Source organism: Rattus norvegicus, chromosome 10 (genome assembly GCF_036323735.1).
Source record: "Rattus norvegicus strain BN/NHsdMcwi chromosome 10, GRCr8, whole genome shotgun sequence".
Lineage (NCBI taxonomy): Eukaryota > Metazoa > Chordata > Mammalia > Rodentia > Muridae > Rattus > Rattus norvegicus.
This window is the reverse complement of record NC_086028.1, coordinates 95,501,079-95,515,466: the sequence shown is the minus strand read 5'-3', so window position 1 is coordinate 95,515,466 and position 14,388 is coordinate 95,501,079. Positions and strand designations below refer to the sequence as shown.

At 42.5% G+C, this 14,388-nt stretch overlaps 1 protein-coding gene across 4 annotated transcripts in view; it reads left to right on the top strand.

Annotated features, from left to right (window-relative positions):
• Abca8a (ATP-binding cassette, subfamily A (ABC1), member 8a) overlaps positions 1-13,669 on the top strand; it is a 69,973-nt gene extending 56,304 nt beyond the window's left edge. The window contains exons 29-39 of one of the 4 annotated variants that reach the window (NM_001281824.1): positions 403-523; positions 874-991; positions 2,707-2,798; positions 7,083-7,243; positions 7,727-7,802; positions 7,897-7,991; positions 8,448-8,567; positions 8,786-8,926; positions 10,702-10,781; positions 12,278-12,333; positions 12,935-13,669. In NM_001281824.1, the coding sequence (NP_001268753.1) occupies positions 403-523; positions 874-991; positions 2,707-2,798; positions 7,083-7,243; positions 7,727-7,802; positions 7,897-7,991; positions 8,448-8,567; positions 8,786-8,926; positions 10,702-10,781; positions 12,278-12,333; positions 12,935-13,033 (1,159 nt within the window). In that variant the 3' untranslated portion in view covers positions 13,034-13,669. Of the gene's footprint in view, positions 1-402; positions 524-873; positions 992-2,706; positions 2,799-7,082; positions 7,244-7,726; positions 7,803-7,896; positions 7,992-8,447; positions 8,568-8,785; positions 8,927-10,701; positions 10,782-12,277; positions 12,334-12,934 lie in introns of those variants that run through there. The other 3 variants (XM_006247611.5, XR_005489862.2, XM_063269226.1) reach the window with 3 other exon arrangements.
• Positions 13,670-14,388: the final 719 nt, after the last annotated feature.

Here is a 14,388-nt window from a genome sequence, read left to right as displayed (position 1 = left end):
TCTATTGACATAGCTAGAACTGATTTGGAACATTCTGGTCCATCACTGTAAAAAACAATTTTGACAATGTCCATAATTTGTATTATTTTATTCCCAGAGCACTTATTCCATAAACTGTGATATTATTTTTTGCTAATCTATGAATATGAAGCTGTACATTGAAGTTAAAAAGTGTCTCCATAATAAAGAGAATTGACAATAGCCAAGGAGCCATGATTGCTTTACTTGATGACTGACTCCTAACTTTTGGGGTGAGAGGGAAATAGATATGCTGACAAAAGATGGATGTTATAAAGACTTATTGCTCATCCTGTCTACTCCAATAAAATATAGAGAGGACAGAACTAGACCCAAAGCCAGGGAGCCCAAAGATCAGTTATTAATTGATTGCTTTGTCTATAGAATTTCTTCAAGAAGTGATCGTGTATTTAACAATCCAGAGGAACCAGAAGGGGAAGACGAAGATGTGAGTCTAGAAAGAGTGAGGACGGCAAACGCTTTGACGTCAGCGGACTTCCAGGAGGTAACCCTTGTAAAGCAGGCTAACAATTCATCTTTAAATGCAAGACAGTAATACAATCATATTATTTTGAAACATCATTAAGCCAAAACCTAAAGGATTCTGGGTAAAATTTACAGTTCAAGATGTGTCTCAAAATTTTTTTAAATATCACTAAAACAATAAGAAATGTATGTCTTGCTATGATCCCATGTTAGTGCAAAGAAAGTTCTGGGAATTCAGAATATCTATTTATTGGACACCAATGAGACTACATAGATTTTAGGGGTACTAACTAAAAATAACTAGAAGTACCAAGACCAAGCCACATTGGTTTTGAGAGTCTACATGTAGATGTATACTTACAATTGCAGAAGCCAGTCATCATTGCCAGCTGCCTTCGTAAAGAGTACAAGGGAAAGAAGAAATGCTTCGTTCTTAAGGGCAAGAAGAAGATAGCCACAAGGAACATCTCTCTTTGCGTTCGCAAAGGTTGGACATGGGTTCCAGCTCAGGATCCTCCTCCAAACTTTAGCGTCCCTGTCCTTCAGTCAGCATGCCTGAAAGCTATGCTATGTATTTTTTTTACACAGTAGAGTGACTGCTGACTTTCTTTCTTGAACGAAATGGTTTTTCCTTTGAATAGGGGTATGAAAGTCACAAGCATTCTTTGTCATCAAACCGTTTAAAATACAGTCTTCCTATTCAATCACTCTTGCTCTCCTAATAACCAATACTGTTTACCAGGGAACTGACTAAATTCTGCTATTCCAACCTGATATCTTGTCCACAGGGTAAGTTTGCCAACTTCTGTCTCTCTCTGTCTGACACAAGTACAACTTAGTCTTTCCTTGTCCTGTGGCTCTGTGCAAGTAGCTGAAACTCAAGAGTTTCTATCCCTTTTCAGTGTTGTCACAGCTATTCCCCCACCCCATGCTATCATATAGTTTTTCATTAATTACTACAAAACAATTGTACAAGTTAATGACATTCCCATCCATGCAGATGTGGTATACTGATCATATCCAACCATCCAATTTCTCCCTGGCCATCCACTCCAGGCCTTGTCCACCATCTATCCAGTATCAAGTAGCCCCTCCTTGGCCCTCACTCCACCTTTCGTTTGTTTGTTTGTTTCATTTCTCAGTGCCTTCACTTTCTTTCTCCGCTACTCTGCAATTTTCATTATAAATATTTTTCCATCCACTTAGCTATATTACTGCTAATACCTTATTTTGGATACTTGTGGAGAATAGGCTTCTCTCTCGGTGTGTTCATACTGGTGTATGTTGGTGCTATCTGGAATGGGAGAGATTGTTCAGTGGTTAAGACCAGTTCCTCCTGCAGAGAACCAGAATTTGGTTACCAGTACCCACGTGGTAACTTATCACCATCCGTAACTCTGGTTCTGAGGGATCTGATACCCTCTTCTGACCTCGGCTGGCATCTGGGACTCATGTGATTCATAGACAAGGCACTTATACAAATAAAATAAACAAAATAAAGTAAATTTAAAGTGAAAAGAAAAGCTACCTATTGGGTATGCTGGTTTTCTATCATGCCACTCTCATCTTTCTGTGGACTGCAAAAACATTTTCTATGTATAGAATCACATTGTTGGCTAGCAGAGATGATCCAATTGTCTACTTCTTTATCCATAGATTTTTTTTAAATTTCTTATGTAATTGCCGTGGTTTAAATTTTAGTAGTTTGTGGAAAAGGAGTGATAAAAGTAGTCACCCAAATTTTCTTCATATTAGAGCTAGGTTTTTAATTTTTTCATAAATTATGATGTTTACTATGGTCCCGTAATATGTAATAATATTTTAGTATGCTTGATTATGATCCTTTTAGAGATTAATTTTGGTTTTAATTATGTGTATTTTGTGGGGCACATGCACTTGTGAGAGAAGATGCTTCCAGATCTAGATTGAGTACCAGCTCTCCAGGAGGTGGAATTTAAGAGGTTATGAGATGCCTACTATGGGTACTAAGAACCAAACGTTGGTCCTCTACAAGAGCAGTAGACCCTCTCAGTGCTGAGCCATCTCTTTCCCTGTTCAGTTTTCTGTCTATTTTCTTTGAGTCCTTTCACATCACATGACAATTAAAATATAAATCGTATTTAAGGCCCATCACATGGCACTATCACTTAGAGAAACCTGTAAATGGTCGTTGTTGTTACTATGGTATCTTCTCTTTCTCAGGCGAGGTGGTCGGATTACTGGGACACAATGGAGCTGGGAAAAGTACATCCATTAAGATGATAACTGGGGAAATCAAGCCAAGTGCTGGACAGGTAGGTAGATGAAAGGTAGTATTTTCTCCAATGGTACCCAGATGACAACTGGAAAAACGTCATTTTTCAAAGTTTTAAAAATATATACTGAATTATAAATTCTCACTTTAAGAGACACAGATACTATACATTTGATTAGAATGTTTTTAAATGTTTTGATAATTTTACATGTATGTAATTTCATTATAATCATCACCCTTTAGCTTTCCTCTTCTCCCCCCCCCTCACATTAAGACCCTTTTTGTTCTCCAAAATCTTCCCTCCCACTTCATGTTTCTTTGTGACCCATTAAACTTCATTAGGGTTGCTTGCATGAACGTGGGCATAAGCCACTTCTCAGTAGCTACACCACTGAAGAAAATGATCCTAGCTCCCTAGCTGCTATTAACCGCCAGTAATCGCTAGGGCCGCCTGTGCTTCTCCACCATCCACGATAAAATGTTGCCAGGGTTAATCATATATAAATCTTGATTAGGTAACTACAGCTGCTGTAAACTCATGAATGTGAAGCCCGTGTCCTATTCAGGAGTTCATGGCTCTCCACCCACATCCGACGCCTTGGCTTTTATCGTCATTTTTGCTTCTTCTGTTTCAGTGTTCCCTGAGCCTTGGAAAGGGCAACATAGATATTCTATTTAGTTCTGAGCACTTAAGAATCACTTAGTGTTCGCACCAGTTATGAATCTCATCCCGTTGCAAAGGGAACTGTTTGACCACGGCTGAGTACATCTCTGGTCTCTGACTGGAAACGTAAATGCTTAGCAGGGATTGGTGAATGCTTTAAAACTGTCCTTTTTCCCATGAGTGTATTAAGAAGGAATGTTATTCATCTTTGGGATACTAATTATTATGAAAATATTGACACTCTGTTTATTGGGCCACATAGTCCACTAATTACGATTTTAAATGACCTTTATAATTAATTTCAGCATGCTACTGATCATTCCCATGAAGTGACATCTCCAATTCAGAAATCTTATACAGTCACACCAAAATCTTTTTTGTCCGACTCTGATAAGCTGCTTCTTCGAGTAGCAGAGGGTGGAGGAGCATGTGTGTAAAGTTGAACTGCTCACCAGCTTGTCACTTGTCTCAGACACAAAATGGCCTGGCACAAAGTTCAGAAAAAGTTAGCCGTAAGAGGTGATCCCAGGAGAGAGACAGGTCATTTCCTTTCCCCTCAATTACAGGGCAGAACTGCTTCAGAAAGTGGCCGCAGGGTAGGCAGAGGTCTTTGTAACTATGCCAGAAGAGGGTGTTGGTAATCAAGCTAGAGAGGGAGAAGAGACAGGAATATAACAGTCACACATTCCAGTGTGCGAGGAAGAGAAACTCATGTGCACAATCCCTCTGAAGCCATGGTAGAGCAGAAAGTCAGAAGTAGGTTTCTGCAATGGCCATGACACAGCCTACCCTAGTAGGACTCCTCAACTCTAGCTACGGATGCCATTGGTTGCCACTCACCACCTTGCTTTAATACTTCAATGACTTGCATGCTCTGTGACTGGGGTTGTCAGCTCTGGCTTGTCCTGCAGGTGCTTCAAGAGTTGTCTTTTATGTCTGCTCTCAATCTCTGTCCCATGCCCATTTTCACTCTACACAATGCTACATCTTCTATCCTCTGAGTTTGGTCAAGGATACATCAAACTCCATCCTTCTACAAGCCTTTGCTCCTGGTCTTTGGCCTTCTACAATATGTTTCTCCCAGCCCTGTCCACAGCTAGTACCTTCCCCTCCCCTGACATGGCCATTCAGCAGGATAATGATCTGAAGGAGGTAAATAGGAAACCCAGTTCAATACAATTTAACTGGTATTGTCTCAAACGTCTAGAGTCTGACCATAAGTAGTTTGTTTTGTGTCATATTTAAGAACAGTACAACTTTGAGACAAAGTTTTCTCATGACGATTGTCAAGATAAAGATTAATTATTGACTTTATAAAAAAATAAAGTCATTAGACAATTATAGTAAGTAAGGTATTTTATTATAGTGTAAAAATATCTTGGGACCTCAGCCATAATGTTAAGATGCAGTAAGTCTGGCATAGTTCTTTTGTCCTTTTCTTTTTAAAACGTGATTAGCAGGGAGAAAGACGGGCACATCCTCGGGACTTGCTGGCAGGACTGCCTTGCCTACTTGGTGAGTTCCAGACCAATGAGAGACCGTGTCTCAAAAACCAAAGTAGGGTCTGAGGAGATAGCTCAGTTAGTAAAGGGTTTGCTGTGCAAATATCTTGCATGAGGTAGAGGGTTAGGGCTGACACTTCAGGTGCTACTTTTATTTCCACACCCATGGAAATAAAATGTGGCAAGCTGGGCTCCCACTCATAGACTCTCAAACAAGCATATGTACGCACTAAGTCTAAAACATTGATCTTTAAAAGCTTTCAAACGGCATTACAATTGGACATCTTCACAAGGCACAAGGCAGGTGCTTGGATAGGCTTCCAAGTGTGAACGATTAAATCATGAGGCTTTTGTGTGTGCTCGCTACGGTCATCATTCTGTGCACCAATTCGAGAGCTCACTCTGCCTGTCTTAATGAAACTGTTGGTTTGGATCAACGCCCCTCTTCCTTTTATGTTTCCCTTTCCAACCTCTGCTGCTCCCCATTCTACTTGTTTATACTGTTGGCTGTGAGCTTCACCTTTAAGGGCTGAGCCTATGAACCTCCCCTTTAAGGGCTGAGCCTGTGAGCCTCCCCTTTAAGGGTTGAGCCTGTGAACCTCCCCTTTAAGAGCTGAGCCTGTGAGCCTCCCCTTTAAGGGCTGAGCCATGCCTCCAGCCTCTTTACTTTCTATTGATTCAAGTTTAACTTATTTAAATGGTGTATGTGTATATTAATGAAGTCAGGCAGTGTCTGTCTTCCGTGCCTGCTTTATTTCACATCCCGCATTGTCTTGGTTAGTCAACCTAGACATACTGAGGAAGAGGGACTCTCAACTAAGTAATTGACATCATCAGATTGCACCATGGGCATATGTGTGGGGCATCTTCTTGATTGCTAATTGATGTAGAAAGGCCCAGACCACTCTGGGAAGTTCCACGTTTGGGCGGGTGGGCCTAGGCTCTATAAGGAATGCAACTGAGCAAGCAAGGGGAAACTAAGCTGGTAAGCAGCATTCCTCCATGGCTCCTGCTCCAGTTCCTGCTTTCGGGTTCCTGTCCTGAGTTCCTGCCTTGACTTCCCTCAAGAATGGACAATAATCTGGAAGTGCAGGGCCCCCCAAAACCCTTTCTTCCTCAAGTTGCGTTTGATCAGACTTTTATCAAAGCAATAAAAAGCAGAGCATCTCCTATTTCCTGGGTCTATCCATGTTATCACAGACAAAAGGAGACCTTCACGTCGTAAAGGCTGAATAGTATCCCGTGTGCCTTTAAAACTCCGTTAGTCCTGTAGTGGACATTTGGTTGACTTCTTCTTCTCTATCACAAATAGTGTTACAAGGAACACAGGACCGAGAAGGTCATTTTGATTTCCAAAAAAAAAAAAAAAAAAAAAAAAAAGGAAAGAACGGAAAAACAAAAGAAGCTCTCAATCCCTTTGAAAGCATATACCAGGAAATGGTCTTTCTAGGTCATACCTCAGCCATGTCCTCCCCACCCCCATGCCCTCCACAGGAGGCATAGCGCCATTTTCCATAATTAATTCTACTAATTCCCATTTGCATCCACTGTAGACAACAGTTCCATTTTCTCTGCCTCCTTATTGTTTTAACTTCCTCCTTTTTGATAGTAGCCTTTCTCCTGATGGGAAGCGATATCTCGCAGCTCATTTGTATGTACCTGTTTGTATGTGTGCATGTGTGAGCATCATGTAGAGCCAAGAGGTTCATGTCGGATGCCTTCCTCAGACCTCCTCATTTCTTTTTTTCCTGAGACTGTCTTCCAGTGAATCTGGGTTTACTCATTTCTGTTGACTGGCTGGTCCGTCATCAGGTCCTGGAGAGCTTTCTGTCACTGTGTACCCAGCTTTGGGGTTATGGGTGTAATGCTGCTGTACCTGGAATGTGGGTGTTGGATTGGATTCTGGTCCTCGAGCTTATACGGCTAGCACTTTCTCTAGCCATTTCTCCAGTCCCTTGTCATGGTTTTTAATTTGTATTTCCCTGTGGATCCTTCTCTAATCTAAGTGAATGTGGCACCTTTGCATGCACTTGAGCCTGTGTATTGGTTCTCGGGGTGAATCCTTCTACCTTTCTCAGATTATCACTGAAGTCCATAACAGAAGTACTTTGGGGAACAGTAAAGAGTTTGGGCCCTGACAGTGACCTTTTATCCATAGGTGCAGCTGAAAGGGAACAGCACAGGGGACACCCCGGAATTCCTAGGGTACTGTCCTCAGGAAAATGCTCTGTGGCAACACATGACTGTGAGGGAACACCTGGAGATATTTGCCGCCATAAAGGGGATGAGCAAAAGCGATGCTGCCGTGGCCATTGCAAGGTACACGGGGGTCTGCGCCTGTTTGCTTCTGCGCCCCGGTGATGGGGAAAAGGCTCATTCACAGTGAAGGTGGAGCAGTTCCTATTGCTTGACTAGGTGGGGTAGAGGAAACTTCCAAAGTTTTATTCACTCTCATTTTAAGGACGGAGGGGAAATGGTTAGATTCCCACAGTCAGTGACTGAGCAAACTTTAAATATAAACTAAATTGCAGACGTATTTGAACGCTGTGCTAGCAATTTAAACTTTCTTTTTTTTTTTTTTTCCGGAGTTGGGGACCGAACCCAGGGTCAAATGCTCTCTTTGTCCCTGGAATTACAACCTTTGTCTGCCTGACCCTGTTGAATGTTTCCACGAATTTCTTGAACTACTTTCCTAGGCCCCACTCCGCCATCTTGGCCAGGCTCACTGCCCCGCCCTCCCGTTATCTCTCTTCACCATGGAGTGGGTGGAGTGGACCGTGATGTTCCACTGTCTCTCTTCAGGTTGGCAGATGCACTCAAGCTGCAGGACCAGCTGAAGTCTCCGGTGAAGACGCTGTCAGAGGGAGTGAAGAGAAAGGTTTGGGCAGGGCCCCGGGAGAAGGGCTTCGAGCAAACCTCAGGGGTGGGGCACACGTGAGGTGATGCCACATGTGCTATCCCTCTCATTGCAGCTGTGCTTTGTGCTGAGCATCCTGGGAAACCCTTCTGTGGTGCTTCTGGATGAGCCATCCACCGGGATGGACCCCGAGGGGCAGCAGCAAATGTGGTGAGGAACTGCCGCGGTATGGCTGCGCCATTGCTGCTGGGGAGTTCATGAATTTTATCAATATTGCTAGACAAACAAAAGTAAGTGTGGCCAACACCATCCATATCCCCAAACACTATTACTTTGGGAGAAAACGTACATATGTTTCTTGATGGTTTACAACCAAATTCATTGAAGTAAACTTCAGAGAGTGAAATCCTTGTTCGGTCTCATAAACAATCCCTTTCTATTCCGAATGTTTTCCCCCAGCATCCTTCCAGGTATTTTCTCATGACAGCCTCTGCTGTGCCACCAGCGTTTCTCTAGGAACTGACTTGACGGCCCTCTTCCTCCAAGCATCCATCTTCTTGGTCTGCATTGATTATTTCTCATCTCTGCCGTGTGGATTTTCTCTCTCCTATGCCCAGAAGAGTGGAAGGACTTCTAATCATCACAGTTCTTCTCTTGACAATATAGGCAGGCGATCCAGGCCACCTTCGCAAACACAGAGAGGGGCGCCCTCCTGACCACCCATTACATGGCAGAGGCTGAGGCTGTGTGTGACCGCGTGGCCATCATGGTGTCTGGGAAGCTGAGGTGGGTGCCTGCTTTTATCCCACACCTGTCCACTCTCTGATGATCAGAGAAGACAAATTTGCTTTTTCAGCAAATCAGCCTTCTTGGGTAAAAGTCGGAGTTGTCACTTCCCTGCTTAACAGTGAAGAGATTGATTTGGGTGACCCAGTGGCATCTGCGCATGCTCATGGGCACCATCTGCCACATTTGTCTTGCGGTTTTTATAATTCCTGACCCAGATGTATTGGATCCATCCAACATCTAAAGAGCAAATTTGGCAAAGAATATCTCCTGGAGATGAAGGTGAAGACCCCCACACAGGTGGAGCCCCTCAACATGGAGATCATGAGGCTCTTCCCCCAGGCTGCTCGGCAGGAAAGGTTAGCACGGTTTTGGGGGTGCGCTTGTATATGTGTGTGTGGCTGTTGGTTGGTCTGTCTGTCTGTGCACATGTGCACACAAATGTACATCAAAACACATAAGCTCTCACACGTGCGTGCAGGTATACACACACACACACGCGCGCGCGCGCGCGCACATGCGCACGCGCACTATAGGCCACATGTCAATGTCCCTTATCTCTCTCTTATCATTTGAGACGGTGTAACAGTCTCTTTCACTGAGCCTGAGTTAAGCATTTTGCCACACTGGCTTGCCAGGAAGCTCTAGGGATAAGCTTGTTTCTGCTGAGCTCTTTCCCATCCCCAACCAGCGCCAAGATTACAGACACACTTAGTCACATCCAGTTTGGGTGAACTCTGGGTTATAAACTTAGGTCCCCATGCTTGCCTGGCAGGTACTCTCCTGGCTGAGTCAACTCCCCAGGGCTCACTGTGCCTGTTTTTGATCTAGCAAAGTACATTCACTTTCCCCTGGAATTTGTTTGGGTTGGTAGACACTGTGGGTCATGTTTACCCTGTAAGAGAACCTCAAAGAGGTCACTGAACTGTGGGCACTGCTGGAAGTCTATTAGAGAACAGAGGGCTGGTTGTAAATCACACACATGGGTGTGGTCCAACTATGTGGCAGGTTCTGTTTAGGGCTTGGGTTATCCAGTTGTCATCTGATCTTTAAAAGTAAGTAGCATGGGTTGGGGATTTAGCTCAGTGGTAAAGCGCTTGCCTAGCAAGTGCAAGGCCCTGGGTTCGGTCCCCAGCTCCGAAAAAAAAAAAAAAGAAAAAAAAAGGAAGTACCATTTTAATCAAATTAACATCCTGGGTAAGACTTGGAGTTGCCTTACTTAACATGGAGGAGGAGACTTTGATTTGGGTTGGATGACACAGGGGTGACCTAAGCACAGTCACAGGTACACTTCCCACATTTGTCTTGGGCCTTTGTAATTCCTACTCCTGCTCCAGATACATTGTATCAACCCCAACACCTAAAGAGCAAATTTGTCAAAGAATATCATAGGAATGCACTAATCATATTTCACCAGCATCTTTACTAATGGAAGCTTCATGCAATCATAAGTAAGATTATGACAGAGTTGACTGATGACAAGAGGGTAATTCTTTTTTTTATTCCGTGTTTGTAAGAGCTCTAATTCTGTATAAATTATCTCACATAAACGAAGTCAATAAACACTGCTGGTGAGATAAAATGCTCTGTAAAGAAAGGAAATAAATCCTTTGAAGTGAATTAATCTGTTCTGAATATGTGTTGACAGTGGGTAGTTAAGTGCCTCTGACCAACAATTGATGAACTCTGGGTCCTCCTGAAGAAAACGTGGTTTCCTTTCCTGGGGACTTTCAGGGTCCCCTCTGCATGAGGAAAGCACTGAGAGTTTGGGGAGGAGGTGCCTAAATATTGACTCTGTACTGAATAAGTAGATTCCTATTGTGTTTGGAAATTCTAGAAAGCTGTGGGGTGGTAAAAGGAGACTGTGTTCTGTGTTCCCAGTCGAGACCGGGTGGGAAAATCCAGTCTCAAAATGTTGCCTAGACTGGCCCTACACGGGTCCTTCAAGGAGCCTGAGATACTGAACCAGTTCTCACTCAGCTTGCCCTACCTCCCTTCCTGTCAACTGGCCTGCTTCACTCACCTCACTCTAGAGAGTCAATTATGCCCAAGAGTCTTATTTATGAAAAGAAATGTAGTGGACACCATAGATGTTAGGCCACATGAGACCAACCCAGCCTTCCTTTCTTCCCAGGTACTCTTCTCTGATGGTCTATAAACTGCCCAGGGAAGATGTGCAACCTTTATCCCAGGCCTTTTTCAAATTAGAGACAGGTAAGAGACTAGTTAGAGATCGGACTCTGGGATCAAATACTTACAGAACTTAGAAGAGCCCGCAGTGGTGTGAAATTGAACCAGAGCATTCTGGGCTAATTCTGAACATTCAGAGTGCCCTTTGAAATATAGAAGCAGAAAACCCAAGAGGTAAGCTGGTTCTGTGCAGGCATATGCATGGAAAGTTTGTCATCTTTATTTTTGTTTATTTTATTTTACTTTGCACCTAGGAAAGCATTAAAAAACCCACAAAATTCACCATGCTTTGAAGATTACATTATTTTAGATCTAAAATCAATTTCACTTTAGAGATCATATCACATGTGTATAATGTTAAATTGTATTTTATTGGCTCAGGCCAATAATGAGCTATAAACTCATGTATAAGGGTGAATAATCCCGTACACTAAGGTGGGCTTCAGTGTAAATCAGAGCACACTGTATTCATCCTTTGTATTGTCCGGCTTTTGATTTTCATGGTCTGCTTGTCTGAGTTTTCCCAGGAGCTCTCTTCCCTTTTGCTGTTCTATGTCACCTTTACTTGCCTGTCACCTGCCCTACTAAGGAAGAGTTAGCCACCTCCGGTCCCATAGATCCCTTATGCTTCCTGCTGGCTACATCCAAAGCTGTCTCGATGTGTGTTCTTCTCACTGTCTAAATTCAGCACCTTACCTTTCTGGGACACATGATCCTTCTTTTGGGATTGGGGTCAGGGGGCATCTTTCCACTAAAAACCTGTACACCACTTAGAATGATTTGAACTGTTCTTCTGTCTAAATTGGTTAAACAGAGAATATTCCATGCTGTGGTAACTTTTTAGATAACTTTTGACTTTATCTCTGTGTCTTTCTTTTCTCTTTTTCCAAAATCTCTTCCCCTCACAACCTACTTCTGTGCCCAGTATTGGCATTCTGTCTAAGCTCCACCCCCACAGTTGCCAGGTATGCTCCGCCCCACAGTTGCCTGGTAACAGCCAGGCAAGCCTGACTTAACTATAAAAGGGCATGCTTGCCCCCTCCTCATTCTCTTGCTCTTGCCCTCTTCCCCTTTGTCCCTTCTGTCCCCATTCCCCTCCCCCTCCCCTCCATGTGCTTATGGCCAGCCTTACTCCTCTCCTTTTCTACTCTTCTTCTCTCATTAAACCTTTCCACATGCAACCGTGTTGGCTTGGTGTGCTTTGTCTGGACCCAAACCGAGATTTCTACCCCAACACCAAGTCTACTGAATCAGTGGTTCCTATTCACGGAAGAAAGTGTTCTAGGTATCAGTGTATCCCATGATGCAGATCCTAAATGCATGCAAATGTCGTGCTGACCCTTTCCCTGCCAAATTGAAGCAAACATTGTACATATTTCAGCTGTGCAATGTGTTCAGAAAAAGAAAAAGTGTGACAGTTCATTTAATGGTTCCCTGCCAATTTGCTGCTATTCATGACCTGTGACGACATAGTAAACATACAAGACTTAACATACTGGCATATGGTTTTTCGTACACAGTTAAACAGAGCTTTGACCTGGAGGAGTACAGCCTCTCACAGTCCACTCTGGAGCAGGTGGGTCAATTTCAGGGTCTTCTGTTCACAAACCTTAAGTGCACGATCTTTGGATCCAGGCGAGAGTTTTGTGACTTCAGTTTCGTCAAAAGCATGGAGTCATTCTCGGAATGTGTTTTCACGCCCTTTCCAGGTGTGACAGATAGGAGTGAGTTTATTTCAGATCAGTCATTAAATGTGCTATCGTTATTGTTTATGTGCCTCTATGGAGAAACAGTTTTTTTGCCATGTGCAGCAAACCTACTACAGGCATGTCTGCTGGACTGGGGATCTGAGGATCTGAAAGAATGTGATAGACTACAGTCTAACGCTATAGACAACTTTATCCCCATTTCAGTTATACACGAATGAGACAAAGAAAGCAATGACCCAAGGAAGGTTATTTGAGTTTAATAATAATACTATTATTAAATAATAATAATATTTGAATTTTATAAATGTGTACATTGACTCTCCTCAACCATCGGAGTATAAATTGTCTGATGCTCTGAATAAAGTTGGCTATTACATGAGAAAAGAAGCAATGTGATCTCTCTCTCTCTCTCTCTCTCTCTCTTTCTCTCTCTTTCTCTCTCTCTTCCCCCACCCTCTGTCCCCTCAGGTCTTCCTGGAACTCTCCAAGGAACAGGAGCTGGATGATTTTGAAGAGGAACTCGATCCCTCAGTGAAGTGGAAGCTCCTCCCACAGGAAGAGGCTTAACACTGAAATTTTTCGCTATGGCTGTTTTTTATTCTCTAGCTGCTTAAAGTAATCTTGTCTTGAATGCTACATAGCCATTGTAGATGAGTATACCATTTGACCATGGAGGTAGAAGGTGCTGATTACATCACGAGTGTACAGCTCTTATGAATGGGATTAGGATTGTGAGGGAAAAAAAGCCATTAAAGCTATTATCTCACGCTCTACAATTTTTCTTTGTAATATCGTCATTTTAAAGCACATTAATTGTATGCATTCCTGAATTTAACAGTGACATTCCAGTATATGAAGGATACCTATCCTCTATTCTGTCCTGTCTCAACATCTTCCCCTCATCACCCTTCATAGCCCCTTATGTCCTTCTTTCTACATTTCGTTTTGCACGTATTTCTACATATAAAAGAAAGCATATCCTTCCTGGAGTATTGTGTCTTAATTTGTTTTACATGGCGTCCTCCAGTTCTATGTATTTTCCTTCAGATAACAGAATTCCCTTCATTGTCACAGGTTAATGATACTTCATTACATTTCTTTAGACCTTCGTTTGTTGATGGGTTTCTAGACTGATTCTTTATGTTGTATATTGTGAATAGCACCACAATAAACATGAATTTGCAAACAGTTCCTTTTACTGTTAACTGGGCTGTTTTCTACATGCATGTATGATCCAAGGAAGTGGATTCTATCTCAGGGATGCTTTTGGCTTGGGGAGGATTTCTATCCTGGTTTTTAGAGTGGCTGTATTGTAAATATACATTTCCACTAGTCCTAAATCATCATTGCTTATTCTCTAAATTTTCATCTGCAACTTTAAAAAGTTGAGCAATAGATATTCTAACTAGGATGAAATTCTCATTATAGATATGGTTTTTAGGATTTTATCTCCCAGGAGACAAGAATTGATTTTTTAAAATGTATTTATTAGCCACTTGTGGTTCTTCTTTTGAGGAATGTCTATGCAATTCTTCACTCATTTGACTAGATTACTTATGGGTTAGATGTACCTTTTAGTCCTTTATGTATCAAAGATATAAATCTTACAACAGATGAAGAACTGGCCAATATTTTCTCCCACTCTGTGGGTTGTCTTTTTGCTTGTGGGACTCATTACTTTGTATAAAGCCCTGCACTGGTTGGTTTTTGTCAATTGACACAAACCTAGAAACATCTGGGAAGAAGAAATCTTAACTGAGAAAGATGATTTCATAAGATCAGCTTGTATATAACTCTATGGCATTTTCTTGATTAATATCAAGGTGGGAGAGCCAAGCTACCTGGAGATAGGCCCTGTCTGGGAAAATAGTCTTGGGCAGTTTTAGTGAAAAAGCTGAGCAAGGTATGTGAAACCAACAAGC